General features: G+C 44.2%; 1 protein-coding gene across 1 annotated transcript in view; it reads right to left on the reverse strand.

The window, feature by feature from the left end:
* ENPP1 (ectonucleotide pyrophosphatase/phosphodiesterase 1) overlaps positions 1–25,521 on the reverse strand; it is a 206,326-nt gene that overhangs the window by 101,899 nt on the left and 78,906 nt on the right. Inside the window, exons 5-7 of the mRNA XM_033936592.1 lie at positions 25,223–25,283; positions 9,887–9,984; positions 9,629–9,708 (exon numbers count right to left, since the gene is read on the reverse strand). Coding sequence (XP_033792483.1) covers positions 9,629–9,708; positions 9,887–9,984; positions 25,223–25,283 — 239 coding nt within the window. The remainder of the gene's footprint in view (positions 1–9,628; positions 9,709–9,886; positions 9,985–25,222; positions 25,284–25,521) is intronic.

Below are 25,521 nucleotides of genomic sequence, written 5' to 3' on the forward strand. Positions count from 1 at the left end.
GGTGACAAAAATTTATGAATACTCGTGTAGATTACTAAACAGCTCAACAGGGGCAAAGAAGAATTAATGAAACCTGTACATAACCCAAAATAAATCAATAAGAGACCAGAGCAATGATATGGGGGATTCATTATACAAGACTCGCAATTAATAATAGTATACATAACCAGGAAAAAATTCAATTCATGAGGGCAGGAAAGAAACGCACAAATCATAACTGGTGCATCGATACACATTTCTTCAGGTGACCAGAAGCATACATGTATGTGAGGCACTCATTCAGAAAATACATAAAACGAAAAAAGAAAGAAATAGGTGGACATAGCCATAAGCGTTCATGTAATGAATGGTCTCCCGCCAAGCTGATGCCTAGCGGATGAAGAACCAGCTTCCACGTGGCGGTAGGAACATGGCCACCATTCTAATTGCAGGATTCGGGAACGCTGCGAGAAGTCTCCACTGATCCCCATAGAGTGGCGAAGCACTTTAAACTCTGTCTATGTTGGTCGGCTGGAGATCCTCAAGGAAATCCGACAGAAGCTGAGAGTCAGTGAAGTTTCTGGTTTGATTATTAATTGTAACGCGCATCGTGGCTAGGAAAAGCATGCCAAATTGGGCTTTGAGCTCTCTAAGCTTTGGTCGATAGGAAAGTAGTTGCTTCCTCCGCAGCGCCGCATTCTTAGTAAGATCCGGTACAAAGAGAATAGTGTGGGTGTCTAATTTGATGGGTGACTTCAGCTTCGCTCTCTGCATTACCTCCGATAATTGTGTGTATCGCAGGAACCGGACAATAATAGCTCTGGGGTACCTCGCGTTCGCTGGTCTGAACGACGGTACTCTATGAGCTCTCTCCAATTCAAACTCTGTCGAAAATTGGAGGTTGAGGATGTCAGGTATTAACTTTTCCATAAAGGATAAAATATCCGCTCCCTCCTTTCCCTCCGGTACCCCAAGGATACGGAGGTTGTTCCGGCACGAGCGGAGCTGAAGATCCTCCAGATCCTTTTCTAGCTGAGGAACTTTTTTCATCTGACCTGCATGATTTTAATGGTAGCTTGTGCAGAGGATTGAACATTTTCCACACCATCCAGTCTAGTAGACAGCTGCACAATGTCTTGTTTCAAGGTTGTTAAGTCTTACTTGATTTCAGAGGTGTCCTCCTTGGTCTCGTTGACGACCTCCCTTATAGCCCGCAGCTCAGTTAAGAGAGCCTGAATGGATTCCGGCTCTGTCTTGTCGTCCGCCGATTTTTATGGTGATGCAGGCTCGGGCTTGTGGCGTTTGCCTACTTTAGACGAAGCCATCAGGTATAGGAAAGGTAGAGCGCTGATTGTTTGATATACCGTAGAGGATATCACCGATTTTTTATTGATTACTTAGTCTGCTATGCCGGAGCACACTGACTATGCCGCCATTCCTTATCGCGCCCTCTAGCGCTCCCTTTAAACCATTCTTAAGTTGAATTTGTATGTAACTCGGATCCTTTACAGTACACAGTCTATAAAAACATTAAAGAAATAGTCCTCAAAACAAAGTACTGTAGTTTAAATAGAAAGAAAAGATAGGAGGTTTACATTTACTTTTGTTCTTCATCCATCCCACTGTTTCCTCTCCATCACCACATTCAACATTTCTCCCTCTCATCTCTCTTCCCCATGCATCTGTACCTCACGCCTCTCCCACCACCATGTCCAATATTTCTTTCTCCCTCCCTATGCCCAACAATTCACCTCTTTCTTAATTTCCCTTTGTGTACGGTCTCTCTTTCCCTCTCACTCAGACACCCATGCTCAACAATTCTCCCTTTCTTTCCCCCAACTCAGCATCTCTTTCCCTCACTCCCTCCGTTGTTTCATCCCATGTCCCACGTTCATGCTTCCTCCCTCCTTTCGTGCTTCCATCCTTTGTCTGAAGTTTGTGCTCCCATCCCTTCCTTCTGTGTACCAACGTGCCCCTTCTTTTCCTTTCCTGTGCCAACGTGCCCCTTCTTCCTCCCTTCCTGTCCAAACACGACCCTCCTCCTCCCTTCTCTGTCCCAACATGCCACTCGACATCTTTCCATCCATTCTGCATCCCAAATTCGTGTCTCCTGCAGGTGTTTACCTCCTCTGGTTGGCTCTCTTCTCCCAGTGGCACTTCTCTTTGTGAAGCCGCGGCCACTGGTTCCAGCACAAGGCTTGTGGCTGACCCGGAAGCCTTCACTCACGTCAGAGGGAAGACTTCCTGGTCAGCCACGAGCCTCAAACAGGAACCAGTGGCCATGGTTTCACAAAGAAATGTGTCACTGGGAGGAGAGAACCAGCCAGAGGAGGTAAACACACACAGAAGGCACGAAGAGTCAGGCTGTTGGATCAGTCACGAGCTGCAACTTTGCAAAGAGAACTGCGATGGGAGGAGGAAACCAGCCAGCCAGAGGAGGTAAACACCCACAAGAGGCATGAAGTTGGGATGCAGAACTGAGGGAAAGATGACAAGCGGCGCATTGGGACAAAGAAGGGAGGAGGAGGGTTGCGTTTGGACAGGAAGGGAGGAATAAGGGGTGCATTGGCACAGGAAGGGAGAGTCAGGACCCTGGTTCGTAAGTACGAGTTTGATGTAAGTTGGGCATTCTTAAACCGGGGACTGCCTGTTTTGTGGATATTAAGCACTGCATATGCCTGAGTGTTTAACTTTGCCTCTACCCCGCCCATGCATATACTCATCCTCCAACTATGTGATACATAAGATACGTGCATATTTATGGAATGACGCTAGGGCAGAAATTCAGCATATGTAATGTAATGTAATTTATTTCTTATATACCGCTACATCCGTTAGGTTCTAAGCGGTTTGTAGAAAATATACATTAAGATTATAAATGAGAAGTAAGAAGGTACTTAAAAAATTCCCTTACTGTCCCAAAGGCTCACAATCTAACTAAAGTACCTGGAAATTAATAAAGAAGAGAAAATAAAGATGGTTGAAAAAAGAAAAATTCTATGTGAACTTATAGGATGGAAATTAAACTGAGAGTGAAGAACTGTATGAAAAATACATATGGAATGCAGTTAGAGAGGGTAGGTTACAATCTATTTATGGTATTTGTTTAATTGGAAGGTGTTAAGGTGGGTAATTTGGGGGAAGGTTATCTGAAGGTAGGTGAATCTTCTGGAGGTAAAAGAGGAGGGGTTAAGATATTTGGATGAATTTTTTTATTTCTTTTCTGAATGTTTTGAAGTTGTCTGATATTGTCATAAGATTGGAGATGGAATGGTTGATTTTTGCTGCTTGTGTTGCCAGAAGGTTGTCAAACATTTTCTTGCGTTGTGTGCCTTTGAGTGGGGGGAAGGCGAAAGGGTTCGAGGTTCTTCTGTGTCTTGAGGTGGAGATTTGGTTTAAGCGGTTGTTTAGATAGGAGGGGGAAGAGCCGTGTAATGCTTTGAATATCAGGCAGTGGAATTTGAATTGGATTCGTGCTTGTATGGGTAGCCAGTGAGAGTCTAAGAAGGCAGTTGTTATGTGATCATATTTTTTGAGTGAGTAGATCAATCTGAGGGCAGTGTTTTGTATGGTCTGGAGTTGTTTTATCATAGTGGCTGGACAAGGAAGATATAGGGAGTTGCAATAATCCAGCAGGTATATGTACAGGTATATGCTAATATTATGATTCAGGCATTTATCTGGCATTTAACTGTAGGTGCCCTTTTTACTGAATTGCCCTGTATGTGGCCCAGACAAGCAGGTAAACCTACAAGTTAACTTTAAGCAAACTTTCAATTGAACTGTTCTGGCTATATTTTCAGCTACAAATTCTCCCCCCCCCCTACCCCACCACCAATCTAGCTGGTCTAAATTCAACAGGCAAGTTTTAGTATGGTATACTAAAATCAGTTTAATACATACTAAATTACAGATTAATGCATGTTAAAACTTTTTAACTCATACTAACTGACAATTTATTGCAAAGCATTTCTAGTTTGCTGCTTTCACTCATTTGAAGTGTACAGGGCCGATTACATTATACATAAAAACAGCAGAAAAACAATAGGAAGCAATATTTTAAAATTTAAAAAAAAAAATGAAAATACACATGAAAATGCCTGAAAATAAAAAAGATACACAGGAGAACACATGAAAAGCCAGCTTTGCTATCCATCTACTGCAGCATATCAGAACCTTCTGAGACCAGGTGTCATTATGAACCCAGAACCAGGCATGGCAGGAGTAATTGGGGGTCAGGGCAGGATTAATTCATCGAGGGCTCCTAGGCACACAAGTCTACTGGACCCCCCACTTCCCTTCTCCTCCATGATGTAACTTCCTGTTTCGGAGGAAAAGGGAAGTAGGCATGCACAGTATTAGAGCAGCCCTGCGGCATGGGTTCAGTTCATTTACAGGATGTAGGATAGGACAGTGACGGCGTTGAAGAGAGGGAAGCATACATCACCTTACCACGCAGTCGGGGGCCCCCTGCCCTGTTTGCTGCCTCCTGATGCCGGCCCTGGAAGGGGAAGAGATGCCCGGACAGCCTTCCCTTAATGCCGGTGGGCCCCCTGTTTTCAGGCCCGAGGCATGTGCCTACTGGGCCTACCCTTTAATCCAGCCCTACTGGGGGTCACTCCTAACCTATCCCCCAGAAAACACTGGTTGGTCTGGAGATGGGTCTCTAGAGACTGAGGCTGTCTTGGGGGGATGTGGATACCTTCAGAAGGATCTTTCTGCTAAAAGGGAGGAAAGTTGGCACATCAGTTGTATTAACTCTGACCTGTAAACTTCCCTTGAATAGCGTAGCTTGGGAATATCATTGCAAGTTGTATTATTCAATTTGCATAATAATGAGATGACTTGCATGCATTTGCACGCTTTGCATCTCATTACTATGTAATTCACGTTATGGTAATCTAACATGCATTATAGTAAAACATATAATTTATTTATTTAATTTAAAAAGCTTATATCCCACTTTAACTTAAGTAGGTTAAAAAAATACATACAAAATTATAACATAAAATAATTCTTATAACACTACTAAACAGTGAAAGAATTATTCTGAATACTATTCATTCAAAAAGCCTCAATAAAAAGATGATGTTTCCAACATTTTTTCAAAAAGCTGTATATTATTAATCATCCTCAAGTGTTCTACCAAGTTATTCCTCAAATTTACTTCTGCCACAGAAATGGCTGCAGACCTAGTACTAGCATATTTCACTTTCCTCATCCCTTCCAAGGATAAACGCATTGTATTCTCTGATCTCAAGGGTCAAGATGATTGGTGTACAGTTACAGCATGAGAAAGATACCAAGGTATGTTTTGGTAAATACCCTTAAATCTAACACAAGCACGTTAAATACAAACACGTGATTTGATCGGTAATGAATGCAGTTGTCTCAACAAAGGAGTCACATGCTCAAATCTGTTACCTCCTAAAATTAAACGTGCTGCAGCATTTTGAATCACTTGCAATGCTCTATATCTAGTAGAAGGTATTCCTAGATGCAATGCATTGCAATAATCTAGTCTCTGTAGGATAATACTCTGAAACCAATGCTCTCATGCTATGATTTTCATCTTGTAGTACAATCTACTTAAAAGGCATACACTTCTCCCTCCGTATTCGCTGTGATAGGGGACTAACAGACCCGCAAATACAGAAAAACCGTGAATAACTTTTTCATATGTTATTTGCTGTTTTCTATTAAAAACCATCGTGAATATGGTGCAACCGCGAATAACATGGTGGGAGACCTGGCCTGTTCCTGAAGGAGAGGCAAAACACGGGAATCAGCAATTTTCTCTGTAAACGCTTAGAATCAGCGATTTCTCTATGCAAGCTGATGTAATTTGGGGGGAGAAGCCAGTATGCTAAAAACCGCAAATAATCAAAACTGCGATTGCTGAAACCGTGAATACGGAGGGAGAAGTGAATATGAAAAAAATTTTTAAAAGACAGAATTCACAACAGACATAACTCATTCTTTCATATTTAAAATGAATCTATCCAAACACTCAAAATTTTCATCTTCTTTCATACTGCAAGCATAACCATGTCGACCTCAACAAATTCTGGCCACAACTTTTCCTGTCAACATTAGTTCAGTTTTTACAAAATTCGAAACCATTTAACGCATATAGGGGCCCTTTTACTATAGCCGCAGCAAAAGTGGCTTAAGGCGCTCCCTACACAGGTCTTTCACTTATCCTGCAGTTGGAAAATGGCACATTTTCCGTCTTTCCGAATTAATGGCCACACTAATTTTGCCATTATTGTGCGGCCATTATAAAAACTTCTTCTGTGAAACCCTGCCACCATCAATTGTGTAGGTAGTAAAGGTCCCTGTGCTAATCAATTAGCAGATGGCAATGCCTCACACGCTGATTAGAGCTTTTACACCCATTCGCCACCCCCTAACATGCCCCCTTCAAAAAAACAAAAATAATTTTTTAAGTGCGTGGTGTTCATATGCAAAAAGGCAGATTTACCACATAGCGCCATGCAAAGCATTTTTAATGCACTAACGCTTACCACAGTTTAGTAAAAGGACCCCATTAAGAGGCAATTATCAGGCATTTTTCCTTTAACATACTTCAGTAATTATCTCCTAAGTTTACCAAAATTAATGGCAATAGTCAAGATTATCTGGCTAAATGTTTGGCTGTTCCCCCTGACATATCTTTCTCCCCCCTCACATTCTTATCTTGTTAAATTTCGGCTGGACCTCAAGTGGTACTGCAATTTGACCATTCTGGAGATGGAGGAAGCAGGAAGAGAAATGGAAAGTTTTCATTTATCTGGGCAACTCCTGATGCTACAGAAACTAATTGCTTTGAAAACTCATCTGCAAGAGTCTTCTTTCTGGATTTTACTAAATTTAAAAAAAAATGCTGATTTAAAATTTTAAGATCTTACTACTAAAATCTAAAATGCACACTTACACACATATACATATATTGAGAGAGAGTATTCCTTTATTAACGAACTAGTGTTTAAGCCCGTTACATTAACGGGTGCTAGTAAAGCCTCCATCCCTCACATGTCCCCTATTTTCAGCCCCAGCTCCAAACGCATTTTTACTTCCCCCCTCCCCCGGTCCATCAGCACTTCTTCCCTGCTCCCCCAGTCCAGCAGCAACTCTTCCCTGCTCCCCCAGTCCAGTAGCACCTGTTCCCGGTCCCTCTTCCCTGCTCCCCCAGTCAGCAGCACCTCTTCCTTGCTCCCCCGGTCCCTCTTCCCTGCTCCCCTGGTCCAGCAGCACCTTGTCCCTGCTCCCCCGGTCCAGCAGCACCTCTTCCCTGCTCCCCCTGTCCCTCTTCCCTGCTCCCCTGGTCCAGTAGCACCTCTTTCCTGCTCCCCTGGTCCCTGCTCCCCCAGTGAGCAGCACCTCTTCCCTGCTCCCCCGGTGAGCAGACCTCTTCCCTGCTCCCCCGGTTAGCAGCACCTCTTCCCTGCTCCCCCGGTCCCTCTTCCCTGCTCCCCCGGTCAGCAGCACCTCTTCCCTGCTCCCCCGGTCCCTCTTCCCTGCTCCCCCAGTCAGCAGCACCTCTTCCCTGCTCCCCCGGTCCCTCTTCCCTGCTCCCTCAGTCAGCAGCACCTCTTCCCTGCTCCCCCGGTCCAGTAGCACCTCTTCCCTGCTCCCCCGATTCCCCTTCCCTGCTCCCCTGGTCAGCAGCACATCTTCCCTGCTTCCCTGGTCCCTCTTCCCTGCTCCCCCGATCAGCAGCACCTCTTCCCTGCTCCCCCGGTCCCTCTTCCATGCTCCCCCGGTCAGCAGAACCCCTTACCGGCTCCCCCGGTCCAGCATGTAGCCTTGTGAGCATTGCGGCCGGCTTTTGCGAACCTCGCAGGCCGCTTGGTAGCACGTTTCCTCTGACATGATCGAGTACGTCAGAGGAAACGTTCTACTGAGGTGCTGTGCGGCCTGCGAAGTTTGGTACAGCCGGCCACGATCCTCACGGAAGCAGCGCCTGACCCTCTGCCGTGCTTTGGGGAGAGTCTTCAGCGGCTCGAAGCCCTCCTCCCGGCAGCCGCCGCCAACGCCTCTCCGCACTGCCTCAAGCCGCCGAATATGGCCACGGAGGGCAATCAGGGCGGCCAGGACGCATGCAGGGATAGAGCTTGCCTGCGCTTCTCCAGCGGTTGGTGAGTGAGGGCGGGAGGAGGGGAGTGGCCAGAGTGTTCCCTGACGGCCACGGATCAGAAAACACAGCGGCAGGGAACACGAAACCCTAAGTGTGCATGCGTGCTTAGGGTTTTATTATATAGGATGGTAAATTTTGCACTTACTGCACATTTAGAGCAAAACAAAGGCCCCCTTTTATGAAGCCACTTTAGGCTTTTTTAATCGCTGGCCACAGCAGTATTAGCTTTGACACTCATAGGAATTCTATGAGTGTCTGCGATTTTACCACTATGGACAGCGATAAAAAAAAGCCTAACACAGCTTCATATAGAGGGGAAAAGTGCGTGCAAAGGCTATGCAGTAAATGCCATGAGCGAGGCCACCAATTGCCCTGAATTTATCTCACAAGGTAGATGATTACTGCAGAAACACTTCGTTACATGCAGTACCAGACGGCATGGGAGCATCTGTGCTATTTATTACAGCATGTAACATGGTGTGGACCCAGAAATGAAATATGTCTTATTGCTTCTTTTCTTGCTTGTACCATTACTATGAGATGACCACTAGAGGTCATAGCAATCATTTTGGATATTGGCCCAGTCCCAGTTGGAAGCAAAGGGGCTAAGCTGCTGCCCGGTTACAACTTTGCTACTGGGGAGCGGGGAGATCAGGGGTTGGGGGAATGTTAGGCTGTCAGGGATGGGGTCTGCTTATCAGAGGGCAAATTTAGAAGGGTGTGAAAGGAAGGCACTGAGGCCCGGATTCTCTAAACGGTGCCATTGTCAGTGGCCGTCTATTGTGTATCAATCTTGCGATGGCGCCGTTTAGAGAATCGCAAGTCCAACAAAGGTAGGCACTAGATATTTAGGCCACGGTTTTCAAGGCCTATATTTTCAGCACCTAACCTTCAGGTGAATTGCACCTCCATAGGCACTTTATGGCACCTAATACAACTTCCAACATTAACCATGCCTACAGTGGCGTTTGACGCCATAAAGCGCCTATGGAAGCGCAATTCCAGCACCAGTAGGCACCTTGAAAATCAGTTTAAAACATTCCAAAAAATACCTTAAAAATACAGCACTGTTTACAGAATATGGACCAGAATGTTGAGAGAGAGATCGGAGTTATTAGAATATATGTTGGGGTGCTGGAAGGGGGATTGGATGTTTTTTTGGGGTGGGGTAAGTATCAGCGGCACCTTTTAACTTCCTTTTCTTAAAGTGGCAGTAAGTTAAGCTTCACTAATTGGCAGTAACACCTAGCATGCCCAGATCCTTCCACTCTCACATTAGGCAACTAACATGGGATTTTATTGCAGCAGCTGCCTTTTTAGTTCAGGTCTGCCCTATCACTTACTAACTGGATAAACCCTGCATTAGCTGCTTCACAGCTTAGTAAAAGGGTCCCCTATTGCTCTGGTATTGGATAATATTAAACATGTTGAAAATAGTGGAAAAAAATTGTCTCCTGCAACAGGTACATGCATCGAACACTTCTCTAAATCATAAAATAAAATACTTACTGTGACTATGCTGTAGTGATTGGGGAATGTTTTGGTTGGATAAACCGGTCTCAAGCTGGGTGTATATGTTCCACAGTTTTCTTGTAAAAACAAAAAAATAGTATATTAACGCTCTTCCACAAATCAGAAGGATGCACTGATTCAGCTTTCACCTATAGTCATATTTAACTGACATTCTTATTCTCTTCTCTTATATTCCCCTCATTTTCTTATTTCTAACGTACATTGAGTTTATTAGGCTGCAAAAATGAGACTCACTTAATTTACTAATGGCAGGAAGAAGTCCTCCCCATGTGTGCAAATACTCTGCCCTGAAGCCATCCAAAGAGAATAAGAGCAGAGGAGGCTGGGAGAACCTAGAAAAAAAAAATCTCAGTTAATGCATCTGATTAAGGTGGGAGTTTAACTGTGCTTTTAGACATTTAGGGGGAAGGTATCAAAATGGGCTACCATTATGATGGGTTATTTTACCACAGTTTGTGCTATTTTAGCACACGGTCCCTTTTAATGCTATCAAAACCAGTTCATATAATGATTCAAAATGTTGTGTGATCGTGGCACCCCCTCTTCAAATCCAGCATGCACCCCAAAAGAGGGAGAAAAAGCCTCAGGCTAATGTAGCAGTATAGAACCAAAAGGTACAAATCAAAACTGCTTTTGATACTTTCACTGGGAAAAAACTCCCTTACAGAACAGCTCAGGTTTAGAAAAGGGCAAAGTCACCCGGAGGCACGTTCAAGGATTTAGCTGACAAAAGACGACTTGAGCTCCAACGCTGTCACGTCCTCTCCAATCTTCCCCTCAGTGCCACGAACACACAACATTTTTAATCATTATATGAACATATTATATGTTGTACGTCCTCGTATAATTTATAAAAACTAGTTACAATAACCTGGGTAATAGTAATATAACCCATCTTAACAGAAGCCTAAGTTGATGAGTTCCTCTCTGAGGGCCATATTCTAAATATTGCACCCCAAAAATTAGTGTTGACTAGAATGGCGCTTAGGTATACATACCTTTACAGAATCGTGCTTACAGAATCATGCTAAGCTGCATGGGGCATCACAACTTTTAGGCGCACCCATTTAGGCCAAGCAAAACCAGGCCAAAATCCATACGCCTAACTTGTGCACACACTGGGCATATTTTATAAAATTCTAGGAATGTCCATGATACCTCCATGCTTCTCCCTTGCCCCCCACCCCCCACTAGAATTGGCGTGCAGAATTTTATAGAATATGCCTACCAAGCTGTGCATGCAACTTAATTTGTGCCAATTAGCATCAGTTACAAGATGTTAATTGCCATTTATTGGTGCCAATTAGGTTTATTAACAATTAAGTTGTGCACACAGATCGGCTGTGAGCACAAATTTGAGCGCACAATGTAAGGCACCATACACAGAATGTGGGGGTTAGTGGCTGATTCTCTTGAGGTGCATGCTCTATAAAGACAATGGAAGAATATCCTGGAGAAGGACTGAGATTGTCTGGCAAAGTTACACGAGAAAATGGAGTAGATTCTGCGCCGTTCACAGAAGAGAGTGTTTATGAGCAACTTGAAAAACTGAAGGTGGACAAAGCGATGGGACCGGACAGGATCCATCCCAGGATACTGAGGGAGCTCAGAGAGGTTCTGGCGGGTCCTATTAAAGACTTCAACAAATCTCTGGAGACAGGAGTGGTTCCTGGGGATTGGAGGAGAGCGGATGTGGTCCCTATTCACAAAAGTGGTCACAGGGATGAAGCGGGAAACTACAGGCCAGTAAGCCTCACTTCGGTTGTTGGAAAAATAATGGAAGTGTTGGAAAAAGAAAAGATAGTGTACTTCCTTGAATCTAATGAGTTACAGGATCCGAGGCAACATGGCTTTACTAAAGGTAAATCGTGCCAAATTAACCTGATTGAATTTTTTGATTGGGTGACCAGAGAACTGGATCGAGGACATATGGTAGATGTAATTTACTTAGATTTCAGCAAAGCTTTTGATATGGTTCCTCATAGGATGCTCTTGAACAAACTTGAAGGGCTGAAGTTAGGACCCAAAGAGGTGAACTGGGTTAGAAACTGGCTGTCAGACAGTTGCCAGAGGGTGGTGGTTAATGGGTTAATGGAAGTCGCTCGGAGGAAGGAAAGGTGAGTAGTGGAGTCCCTCAGGGTTCGGTGTTGGGACCGGTCCTGTTCAATATGTTTGTGAGTGACATTGATGGAGGGTTAGAAGGAAAAGTTTGCCTTTTTGCAGATGATACCAAGATTTGTAACAGAGTAGACACCGAAGATGGAGTGGAAAATATGAAAAAGGATCTGCAAAAGTTAGAGGAATGGTCTAATGCCTGGCAACTATAATTCAATGCAAAGAAATGCAGAGTAATGCATTTTGGGATTAATAATCGGAAGGAACCGTATATGCTGGGAGCTGAGAAGCTGATATGTACGGACGGGGAGAAGGACCTTGGGGTGATAGTGTCTGAAGATCTAAAGGCGAAAAAACAGTGTGACAAGGTGGTGGCTGCTGCCAGAAGGATGCTGGGCTGTATAAAGAGGTGTAGCCAGTAGAAGGAAGAAGGTGTTGATACCCCTGTACAGGTCGTTGGTGAGGTCCCACTTAGAGTATTGTGTTCAGTTTTGGAGACCGTATCTGGTGAAGGACGTAAGAAGACTTGAAGCGGTCCAGAGGAGGGCGACGAAATTGATAGGAGGCTTGCACCAAAAGACGTATGAGGAGAGACTGGAAGCCCTGAATATGTATACCTTAGAGGAAAGGAGGGACAGGGGAGATATGATTCAGACGTTCGAATACTTGAAGGGTATTAATGTAGAACAAAATATTTTCCAGAGAAAGGACAATGGTAAGACCAGAGGACATAATTTGAGGTTGAGGGGTGGTAGATTCAAGAGCAATGTTAGGAAATTCTATTTTACAGAGAGGGTGGTGGATGCCTGGAATGCGCTCCCGAGAGAGGTGGTGGAGAGGAAAACGGTGACTGAGTTCAAAGAAGGATCTAGAATCAGAAAATAATATTAAATATTGAACCTTAAGCCAGTACTGGGCAGATTTGCATGGTCTGTGTCTGTCTGTATATGGCTGTTTGGGAGAAGATGGGCTGGGGAGGGCTTCAATGGTTGTGAGGGTGTAGATGGGCTAGAGTCAGTTTTGATGGAGATTTCGGCAGTTGGAAACCAAGCACAGTACCGGGTAGAGCTTTGGATTCTTGCCCAGAAATAGCTAAGAAGGAAAAATTTTTTAAATTTAAATTGAATCAAGTTGGGCAAACTGGATGGACCATTCGGGTCTCCATCTGCTGTCATCTACTATGTTACTATGTATTCTAGAAGTGTGACATCTAAGTGTGTGCTCCCCCATGAGTGTGTGCCCCCTTCCCCCCCCTCCCATGCTCAAATTCAACCCATGTGTACACCTACTGTATGTAAGATGTGTGTGTTTTCCATAAATCTGTGGAAGTGTTATTCTGTATTTATATGTCCGTCCTATAAACGCCCAGTATTGTCTATATCAAAAGTCTCTGTTGAAAGTCTAATCTGATTCTAACTTGCATAGTATGTTTATTCCTGTGTAACATTAATGCTGTTGTAGCCCACCTCAAACTCTACTTTGGAGGATTTGGCAGGATATAATGTCACATATAACATAACATAATATAATATAATATAATATAACATATCAACAGCCTTCACAGAACAACTGCTGGTTGAATTGTCATGCTTGACTTATATAGCAGCTTTTTACTTCTTACATTTATTTATTTTTAACTGCATTGTATATTGCTTTTATGTTCTTTACTTTCCTTCCAGTGCTTTCTTCTCTTGGTCCTGGGTTTCTATTTCCTCTCAATCCAATCCTTAAATTTATATACCGAATCATCCTCAAAATTTGGGGCTCGAGCCAGTTCACATTATATTACAAAAGGACAATAATAGGACATAGAAGAATCCGATCTATTTGCTCGCCATTATACTAGTTAAGATCAGTTTAATATTCATCTAAGGCTTGTTGAAAGAAATAGGTTTTCACTGATTTCCTGAATAGATGAAGAGAGACAAAAGATCTAATTTCATAAGGGAATATATTCCAGATAGTTGCAAAGAATTATGCAAATGATTGCGAAATATATCCCATAGTTTTAACACTCTTAACAGAAGGGAAAGAAAGCTTAAGCATTTGGGACTGTCTTGATGTTACACGTCGCAAAGAATTCAGAGAAATAGTTACCAGTGGTGTGAAAAAGCCAAGTGCAAGGATGTAAATAAGAGCTTCAATTAACCCACTCTCGCTTCAAAGGATCAAAAGAGACCTCGGCAAAAAGGACCCTTATTTCAGCCCTTTACAAATGTGGTTCCAATAACTTTCATTGGCCTTCTTAAAAAAAAACAACTCCCCACATTAATCATATATTATTAGTATGTTAATCAATTTTTTGACAGTTTTCTTTTGGCGATTTCTCATAACCAGTGCAGCTTTCTGCTGGAGAGCAAAAACAAACCTGTTGGGTTTTAAAGATAAGTGCTTTGTTTTTGCTCTCCAGAAGCTCTTGGCAACATGCTTTTCAACCACCAATGCCAGCACTCCTCACACATGCTCAGTTCTCATTTATAATCCAAAGTGACATTGTGCAACCCTTATATAGTACTCTTATATATCCAGTTACTTGGATCTTCAGAAGCTTGTACACTAATTTCATCTCTCAGACACCCTATCAATGACGAGTTGACTGCAGTTTGCCTATACAGAAAAGAGATGAGAGATTACTGCACAAACTACTAAAGATCCATGTAACTGGATATATAAGAGTATTATACTCGTATAAGGGTTGCACAATATTATTTTGGATTGTATCTGTTATAAAGTGCTACCAATAAATCATATAGCCATAACTTGGGACAGTTCTCATTTATAGCATTGTTACACCATTATTTATTTGTCTGCACAGCATTCAATCCAAGCTCACAAGGATTTTTATTAAGGCAGCATAAATTAGTTCATCTCTAGATTTATAAATAGTGGATTATTAAACATATCCCAGTCAATATTCAGCTTTTCTAAACATCCACCATCGGTTTTTTTTATACTTAGATTCTAGCACTAAAATATCCAGGTATGTCCAGCCATTGGGAGTGGTACCCAGATAAAACTAAGTCAGCAATTTTGCTAGCCTCAAATCGTGCACTCAGCACTGTTGCTCATACCCTTCATGGTCTAGCGTGGCACAATGATGACACTCAGGCGCTTATCAACTCAAGTGGAATTTATTTGGCCGCAGCCATAACAGCACAATTACATCAAACTGTTATCAACTGAACATCATAATCAAGCATGAACGGTGATGAACTGTACACTGTAACCGAACTTCAGAAAATGGCATAACACACAATGTACATCACCAGGCAACATATAAGGAACTGATGGTCAGGCGCACAGCATCTGGCTCTCTATCCTGCACAATGCGGGGCGCCGTACAAGCTTCCCCAGCTCACCGGACCCTTCCCGTTCAAGGAGGTCCCCTGGTCAGCGGTACGTTGTTGTGAAGATCATGGCCTGGCCCCCTGCCGTCCAAGCAAGGCGACGTGCCCCATGTCTTAACCACTGTAAAGATGTCAGCCTTCTACCCATATGCTGTGCTTACCTGCCAGACTGGCTGCGACAGTAGTGAAGGTGGGCGGGAGGAAAGTCGCGTCGATCTCCCTGGATCGCCGTCGGGAAAAGGGGCGACCTCCCTTCCGCTTCCCCCTCTTCTCCTAACCCCCCCTCCCCCCGGCTTCCCTCGCTGATTGGCGTTTCCCTATCCTCCTCCCTTCCCCCTCCTCCCCCCCCCCATCTTCTCGCTCCGGCTTCGGCCGATTTGGCCTCGCTCCTCCCTATACGGGATCGGAGCTTGTTCTCAAATCGTGCACTCAGCACTGTTGCTCATACCCTTCATGGTCTAGCGTGGCACAATGATGACATTCAGGTGCTTATCAACTCAAGTGGAATTTATTTGGCCGCAGCTATAACAGCACAATTACATCAAACTGTTATCAACTGAACATCATAATCAAGCATGAACGGTGATGAACTGAACACTGTAACCGCACTTCAGAAAATGGCATAACACACAATGTACATCACCAGGCAACATATAAGGAACTGATGGTCAGGCGCACAGCATCTGGCTCTCTATCCCGCACAATGCGGGGCGCCGTACAAGCTTCCCCAGCTCACCGGACCCTTCCCGTTCAAGGAGGTCCCCTGGTCAGCGGTACGTTGTTGTGAAGATCATGGCCTGGCCCCCTGCCGTCCAAGCAAGGTGACGTTCCCCATGTCTTAACCACTGTAAAGATGTCAGCCTTCTACCCATATGCTGTGCTTACCTGCCACTACCCGTGATAGAGAAACCTCGCTTATCGCAGGTTCCCCCCAAGTGTCATGGCTGCGGCCCCGAACATGTTAAGATATGCCATCCTGGACAGAACTGGTGAATATATCCAGACCAATGTCGGAGCTGTGTAACCCCGCCAGGCGGTACAGACGCGGACAGCTGTCCTCTAGACATTTTTTTTTTTAAATCCACTTATTGAGTTTCTAGCGAGTTATCTCCACGGCTGTGTAAGATCTCGCACCTTTTCATACTCACTGGGGTATAATATGGGACCACAATAAGGTAGTGTGGGGAAGCCTGCTGGCTGAGGATAACAATTTGTCTACATTTAACTTGTTGAGTTTATTGTGAGTTATCTATCAATAAGGTACTGAGGGGAAGCCTGCTGGCTGAGGATAAACCATCGGTCCGCATTTTCTTGACTAACTGTACAATGTTCGTGGTCTCTAGCGCCCACGGAACCAATGTACTGAGGAACTTCCGCTGTTAAACCCATACCCAAGGTACCTATACCCTGTAGCTGTGACCCTAAGTATCTCGTCAACCCCCTAATCCCGGAATGTGAGACCAGAAAATACTGGGACATAATTTCGCGAACAATCAGGGAAGCCTTGGACCGCTCTTGAGGTAATGTAAACCCTAATTGTGCAGATCAATCAGCCTCTCTTGAGGTGCCGTAAGACGTAAGTGAAAACCCCGTAATGTAAAACATAAGTATGAAGGTCCTTGAGGTACTGTGAACCAAAATGCGAGGCAACATCCATCCCTAACCCTGATGTAAACCGATGTAAACCGAATAGTAACAGCCATAAACCGAATGTATATCCATGATTTCGAATTGTAACTTTTGCTACCAATCTAGGGTAAAAACGCTGTTGAGGTAATGTCACCTAATTATGAAGGTCCTTCGGCTAAACTATAAGGTAAACGATGTAAACCCCGCAACAAATGTAAGGTAGTGCCGCTGTTGAGGTTATGTAACCTAAACATGAAGGTACTTCTAATTATGAAGGTACTTCAAACTCTAACGATGTAAACCCCGCATTTTAACATCCATAACCCGAATGTAGGCCCTGGAATTTTCTTTTTTTTTTTTGCTCCCTCAATAAACCCCTGGTAAAGGCCAATTCTAGTCACCATCCATCCGAACCCTAATGTCCACCCTGTGACATCCATAACCCGAATGTAGACCCTGATTTAAAACATCAATAAACTCTATTTAAGCCCTATGTAGCGCCCGATTCCAGTCGCCATTCATAACACCCTTCATAACCTTCATAAAACAGAGCGTTCGTTCTTACCTCCCAGATGTTGACTCTCCTTCTGAGTAGGGGACTCCTTAAGTGCTTATCTCCCTGATGCCTGCGAGTGATGTAAGCTGGTCCCAACGCTAAGGTCTCCGGTAATAAGGTAATCAGCGAGGTGGTAAGTGATGATAGCAAGGCCGTGTAGCTGATGAAGAGAGTTGAGTGAGGCAAGCAAGCAGTTAATAGAGGAGGTACGCATACATCTGTTGTCAGTAGCATCACCCCATATAAGGGCCCGGTATGGCCAAGGAGACTTCAAGGAAGGCAAATGAGGGCTTAAGGCCTACGTCTTACTTCCCGTTCTGCAGGTAATAAGGTCGTAAGCACGGTGGTAAATGATATCATGGCCGTGTTGCTGATGAAGAGTGTGAGTGAGGCACGAAAACAGTTAATACATGAGGTACGCATGAAGTGAGGGCAACACAACCCTTGCCTGTAGCACCCCGTGTAAGGGGCCGCCATGGTCATGGAGAAAATTCAAGGAAGCCAAATATGAGGGCTCAAAGCTGTAAGGTCTATGTCGTAGTCCCCTCTGGCTAAGTAGGAATTCGTAGATGAATGGAGGAAGAAAATGATACCATGGAGACCAAGAGTCTTATTGAAGAGGGATTGATACTACCTGGATATGGTCCCCTCGATTGTAGGATTCAGGGAGGAAGAAAGTCTTGAGTGGTGAACTGACCCTGTAAAGGATGGTACCTAGATGCGTAACCCTGGCGTGCTTAAGATGAGGAGCTGCTCCTGGCGCCCAACTCATGGGCGCCCCTACCCTGGAATGATCCATAGAAGCGATCCGTTGTTAGTCCCATCCTAAGGCCACTGGTAGAGGACATAGTGATTCGTTGGATAACATAGTAATGATGAAGCAATTATGAGCTAACATTTATGATGTGGAAAAGGCTGGGATATGAAAGCAGATATCATTGTGTGTCTCCCATAACCTCTAGAAGTTGGTGGATAAGGAAAGGGGTCTTTCTTTGTAACTCCACCAATCGGGACTCTCCAGCATGAGTTGAATCTCTCGGTCTCAGGATAAATAGATAATGGTTACAGCAGATGGGCAGCCTAGATGGTCCTGATGGGTCTCCCTCGCCATCCGGTTTATTGAAATACAGGGGACACATCATGGAGTGCCGTACTGTGAAGGATTACAGAAAATCGTCCTCTTCTTTCTCAAACAGAGGAGACTGAGAGGGGACATGATGGAAACATTCAAGGTACTGAAGGGAATAGACTTAGTAGATGAAGATAGGTTGTTCACCTTCTCCAACGTAGAGAGAACGAGAGGGCACTCTCTATCATCGAAAGGGGATAGGTTCCATACGAACGGCAGGAAGTTCCTCTTGACCCAGAGAGTGGGAGAAAACTGGAATACTATTCCGGAGTCTGTCATAAGGGAAAACACCCTCTATGTATTCAGGAGAAAGTTAGACGAGTTCCACTGAACCGGAACATCTGCAGGCAGGGCCGACCAGAAGGCTGCCACGTGAGTGGCCTGCTGGGCATGCTGGACCGCCGGTCTGACCCAGCCGCCGCAAATCTTATGTTCTTAACTGCGGTGCTAAATTAATAAATGAAAACATACATATGTGAGAGAACAAATAAAAGCAGTTGTGTGAGAAAACAAAGGTAACATGAGTCCAGAAATTTTTTTTTTTGTTTGTTTGTTTGTTTGCTTTTGGAAACTTAATAAGAAACTAGAATTATAGTATCATTATAACATGATGATTGGACAGATGGCTAGGCTAGACATAACCCCGAAAAGCATAACATCCCACTAAAACAGCAGTGAAAGCAGGTTCCATACATGTAAAACAGGCTTTGGCTTCACCCATGTCTTTCTCAATATCAGACTATGGACTTTTCCTCCAGGAACTTGTCCAAAGATTTCTTAAAACCAGCTACAGTATCCGCTCTTGCCACAACCTCTGGCAATGCGTTCCAGAGCTTAACTATAATTCTCTGAGTTGAAATTATTTCCTCCTATTAGTTTTAAAAGTATTTCCCTGTAACTTCATCCGCCAGTCAGTAATTTTTTACGGAGTGAAAGGGTTTTGTAGACTTCAATCATATCTTCCCTCAGCCGTCTCTTTTCAAAGCTGAAGAGCCCTGATCTTTTAGTCTTTCCTCATAGGAGAGGAGTTTCTTGCAGCCTCCTGGTGTTATCTCTGATATAGTGAGAAAGGGATCACTGACAAGGAAGAAAGCTTTATTCTGAGGGCAGATCTTCTGGATTAACAACAGGGCATAACACAGGAAATATGCCATAATTGGCCTACCTCACTTTCCAGCCCTTAGAGCCGGGGTGGCTGCACTTTTAGGTTTGTGATCTACTTTTGTGCCTCCCCTAGAGAACACACGTTGTCAGCCGGGTCGCAGGAGATGGGCAGCCTGAAGAAAAGATTCTAGGTGAGGGAAGCCACATCCACTTCCCCGGCTCGCAATGCCGGGCACGCCAAGTGGCCGCGTGCGCTGCGGACTCCACCCAGCTCCCGGCCAGACAGACACCACCTGTGGGGCTGCCCCGCAAGCAGCGTCTTGGCGGGCCCCTCCGCTCGATCCAGCGTGATCAACAGGAGTCCTGCCGTGTGCACGCTGGGCCGGCGCGGCGGTGGCTGCGCGGCGACGAGGCTCGCGACTCCCAGCCCCTCTCTTCCCTGCTCAGCCCAACTCTCCCATATCCTCAGCCCGAAAAAGGGGCCGGAGACCTGGCCGTGCCGGGCCCCAGGCAGGAGACGCCGCGTGTACCGCAGGCCGACTCTCCATTTTGGCCCAGCCCCAGGCGCAGACAGGATGCTGGCCAGAGCACAACATACCGCGTGCGCGGCGGCCACACTCCCCCTCCCACCCGGAGACACCAACCACCCTGGCCAGGTATTGTCAGCCCCGGTAAGCTGCCGGACACTTGCGTGACCGACCTTAACAGCCCTCTGGCCCCTTGGCCATGCGGTCGGCGTACAGTGCACCCGAAGCCCCGCAGGGGCAACCACAACAGAGGATCCCAAGCGGCAGGCATGGGGAATAGAAGCCTGCGCCGGGCCACGTGGTGCCGCAGCAGGCATGGGTACTAGAGGCCGGCGCCAGGCCACGTGGTGCCGAACTTGATCATTCGCGGCCGCCGCCCCCTCCCGGCATGAGGGATCGAAAGAACGGAGTGGCAACTACAAGTAGTTTAGAGGCCACGAGCTCCTCGCTCACCTACCGGATTTTTTTTTTTTTGCACAGAGAGGAGGAAATTTGGTGTCTCGACGGGCCTGGCTTTCAGCATACGTGGAGGGCGACTTGATAAAGTTAGTCGCGCCGCTCAGCCGACGATGCTGGAGATGGGATGTGCAACTAGGTAAGGCGAAAAAAAACGCTGGAGATGGGCTGCTGTTCAAGTCGCGTCGATCTCCCTGGATCGCCGTCGGGAAAAGGGGCGACCTCCCTTCCGCTTCCCCCTCTTCTCCTAACCCCCCCTCCCCCCGGCTTCCCTCGCTGATTGGCGTTTCCCTATCCTCCTCCCTTCCCCCTCCCCCCCCCACCCATCTTCTCGCTCCGGCTTCGGTCGATTTGGCCTCGCTCCTCCCTATACGGGATCGGAGCTTGTTCTATCTGCTCACTTACAAGGTTTCAAGGTTTTATTAAAATTTGATTTAATCGCTTATCTAATTTTCTAAGCGAGTTTACAATATATATTAAAAAAGGGCATGAACATAATAACATTGCCATTAACAATACCATTAATACTTACAAAAAGAAAGCAATTACAAAGAAGCATCAACTATTAATTGGCATATTAAAAGGTTACCAAGTTAGCAAAATGAATATTGCCACTAACCAGGTAAGCCCTGGCACCATCCAAACTCTGCCCATGATTCAACCCAGCACTAACTTGTTAGTTATAAAGAAGTCTGCCCGGACATTCAGAGGCACTATCCAGATAAATATCATTTAATATCCAGGTCAGTGGAGCCTTCCTACCTAGTTAATCCCACTTGAAAATCGGCTCCATCTTAATGCAAATGAAAGAAAGGTAGGAGAGGGGATATATGATAAAGATGTTTAAATTCAAAACTCATAAGCAAATGTTATTAGCCAAGTGGTGGGGATACCCCCTGAAAAATCATTTAAATTCAGTGGAGAAAAAGCCTCAACTAATAATGATATACAGATGGCAACCCAATGAGTTTTTTAGCCATTCTAATTCTGTATCACAGGCAAAAAACTCTACAAAGTTTCAAAATGTAATTTTTCAAAAAGGGAAAAATCCCACCACTGTGCACAGGGAACAAAGGAAAAAGAACAAGAGACACAGTTCACTTATCTTCGCTGATGTCAACCATTCAGCATAACATACTTCATCCAGCAAAACGATCTTCCTGCTATAGCAAACTTCACACTGGAATGAAGATGAGAAACTGGCTGTTTAAATCCAACAAGGCTCTTGTTTCGCCAACCAGTGGCTGCGTCAGGGAAATTCCCGTTCTCTCCCGCTCCGTTCACTTCTTAGCTCAGAATGGCGCTTGGTTTTAAACTTCTAGATACATGATATCATTTCCGCTGGGATTCAAACTTGTGTATTCTGATTGTTCCAACACACAAAAAAAGTTTGAATCCCGGTGGAAATGACGTCATGTAACTAGAAGTTTAAAACCAAGCACCATTCTGAGCTAAGAAGTGAACGGAGTGGGAGAGAACGGGAACTTCTCTGACGCAGCCACTGGTTGGCGAAACAAGAGCCTTGTTGGATTTAAACAGCCAGTTCCTTATCTTCATTCCAGTGTGAAGTTTGCTATAGCAGGAAGATTATTTTGCTGGATGAAGCATGTTATGCTGAATGGTTGACATCAACGAAGATAAGTGAACTGTGTCTCTTGTTCTTTTTCCTTTGTTCCCTATGCACAATGGTGGGATTTTTCCCATTTTGAAAAATTACATTTTGAAACTTTGTGGAGTTTTTTTGCCTGTGATACAGAATTAGAACGGCTAAAAAACTCATTAGGTTGCCATCTGCATATCATTATTAGTTGAGGCTTTTTCTCCACAGGATTTAAATGATTTTTCAGGGGGTACCCCCACCACTTGGCTAATAACATTTGTTTATGAGTTTTGAATTTATATTTTGTTATTATTATTAATATTCTGGAGAGATGTTTAAATACCTGTGTGGCATAAATGTACAGGAGATGAATTTCTTTCAATTGAAAGGAAGCTCTGGAATGAGGTGGCATAGGATGAAGGTGACGGGGATACACTCAGAAGTAACCTGAGGAACGACTGAGGTGCAACTACTTCTTCATGGAAAGAGTGGTGAATTTGTTGAATGGCCTTCCCGATGGATGTGGTAGAGATGAAAAACTATCTGAACTGAAGAAAGCTTGGGACAGGTACATAGGATCTTTAGGGCAGTGGTTCCCAACCCTGTCCTGGAGGAACACCAGCCAGTCGGGTTTTTAGGATAGCCCTAATAAATATGCAGAGAGAAACTTGCATATAATGGAGTTGATGGGCATGCAAGTCTACTCAATGCATATTCATTAGGGTTATCCTGAAAACCTGACTGGCTGGTGGTCCTCCAGGACAGGGTTGGGAGCCACTAGTAGAGTAGATGGTATGGATGGGCAGACTGGAGATATCATTGTATGATAAACAGAACCAAGAACTGGCTTCTAACTTGCTCCAAAAAGGAGCAAGACAGAGGTCTTTATTGATTAAAGACAACCACATTTGTACAATATCAAGCTCAGAAAGAACTCGCCCTCTTTAAGTACTTTTGCACAGTCACTTGTATTCCAACTTTTTTTTTTTTTTTAATCTTTATTCAATTTCCAAACTTCAATTGTGCACACCAATTAATACATGTACATATGATATTAAAAGTAAAGCACATTAAACTTACATATATTAATGAAAAAGTATTTTCCCCCCTCCTCCCACCTAGTAATCAATAAAATAGATTTATTTATTTATTTGATTTTTTTTATACCAGAGGAGCTCAGAACGGTTTACATGCATTTATTCAGGTACTCAAGCATTTTTCCCTGTCTGTCCCGGTGGGCTCACAATCTATCTAATGTACCTGGGGCAACGGGGGGATTAAGTGACTTTCCCAGTGTCACAAGGAGCAGCATGAAATTGAACCCACAACCTCAGGGTGCTGAGGCTGTTGCTTTAACCACTGTGCCACACTCTCCCCTACCTACAAGTACTATCTAAACATAATCCCTAATCAATTCCAAAGCAGACCCCCCCCCCTTCCTCACCCGCCTACCCTGGATGTGAATGTTTAAATAGTCATTAAAAGAGGTCAGTTATCAATCCTTACAGTACTTAGTTAATGGTTCCCAAACATCCATAAATTTCTTGTAACTTCCCTGCTGTATAGCCATCATACGTTCTATTTTAAATGTGTAACACAGAGATTCCCACCAAAAAGTATAACTTAATCGATCCCAGTTTTTCCAGTTCCTCAAAATGAGTTGTATGGCAACCCCTGTCATTATAAAGAGAAGTTTGTTGTTCCGAGCAGATATTTGGCTTTTAACGTACCAAATAGAATGGTATCGTACGTCAATGCCACTGGATTCTCCAATATGTTGTTCACTTGATCCCATATGGACCTCCAAAATTTAAGTATCAAGGGACAGTGGAAAAAATACTTATATTAAGTGCCTGGACATACGGAGCTTCACAGTTACCAGACCATCCAGCAGTGCTCTCAAGCTACGCCCCCCACCCCCCACCCCCGCCCCCAAACTTTCTTTCATTTTCATGGATGCAAACCTGTTGTCCAGTAGAAAACATCTGGCATACTTGGAGAGCAGAAGACTTCATCATGCCAGTTTCCACATCATCTCTGCATCCTCTTTTGGATGACACTAGATGTAAGTATTTTCACTGAACACTACCCTTTGTTCACCCCAAATAAAATGAAAACCGCTGCCAGGTTCTTTTCTGACAAAGTCCAATACATAAGACCAGGGCTAAAAACTTCATTCACCCTATTTTTATCTACTAAAGGTAGCCTCAGCCCCACCACTCCACCGCAAATGTTAATATTTCAATGCGGGAAGAATTGCGTGAGAGCTCATCATTGGCTGCCAATCGCTATTTTGTCAAAAGATTATTTGTAGCAAAAAAGTGTGACTGTAATGAATAATTTTTAAAGTATCATTGTGCTCAGCAAGTACTTAGCTTGTTCAAACAGCCAATATCCGGGAGTGGAACCCGACATGCATGTTTCACACTATAACTAGTGCTATATCAAGGGTCTCCCAGGATCGCCCTTGTCATCCGACTCTTCTTTGAATCGGTAGAGTCGGATGACAAAGGCGATCCTGGGAGACCCTTGATACAGCACTAGTTATAGTGCGAAACATGCATGTCGGGTTCCACTCCCGGATATTGGCTGTTTGAACAAGCTAAGTACTTGCTGAGCACAATGATACTTTAAAAATTATTCATTACAGTCACACTTTTTTGCTACAAATAATCTTTTGACAAAATAGCGATTGGCAGCCAATGATGAGCTCTCACGCAATTCTTCCCGCATTGAAATATTAACATTTGCGGTGGAGTGGTGGGGCTGAGGCTACCTTTAGTAGATAAAAATAGGGTGAATGAAGTTTTTAGCCCTGGTCTTATGTATTGGACTTTGTGTTGATTGATCAGGGTTATAATTATAATTATACCAGTGAAATTTTATGCCATTTTTTGTAAGCTGACAGGTTCTTTTCTGAGGCACTGAACTTTTCATTTGGTTATCTGAAATCTTTATTTTAAACTAAAAGTAAGGTTCTCTACTACAGGTGTCCCCAAAACAGTCACTTTAGTACAGTATCAAACCATATCACAAGTGGTGTTCTGTGTAACCACTATAAATTTAAAACAGACTGTGATTTTATTAAACTGGAGAAAAAGTCTCACCCTGTTGGGCACTGGGGCTCACTAAAATCCTCACATCGCTCTTCCACCCAGCTTTTATTTCCTAAAAGAAAAGAAAAACAGCCATAGTAAAGTTAGAAAAAGTAAGTCTTAAATAAGTCAATTCATTTCTGCTAAGAAAATGGTCCTGTTGATCAAAATAAGCTCAGAATGAATGAAGCACTAACAAGTCAAATCATCTAAATCAGTGACTCTCAAACAGTTTTAGATCCTGCACACTTAGGGCTCCTTTTACAAAGCTGCGATAGCGGTTTTAACATGCACTTAGCACGCGCTAAATT

Source organism: Geotrypetes seraphini, chromosome 3, assembly GCF_902459505.1.
Source record: "Geotrypetes seraphini chromosome 3, aGeoSer1.1, whole genome shotgun sequence".
Lineage (NCBI taxonomy): Eukaryota > Metazoa > Chordata > Amphibia > Gymnophiona > Dermophiidae > Geotrypetes > Geotrypetes seraphini.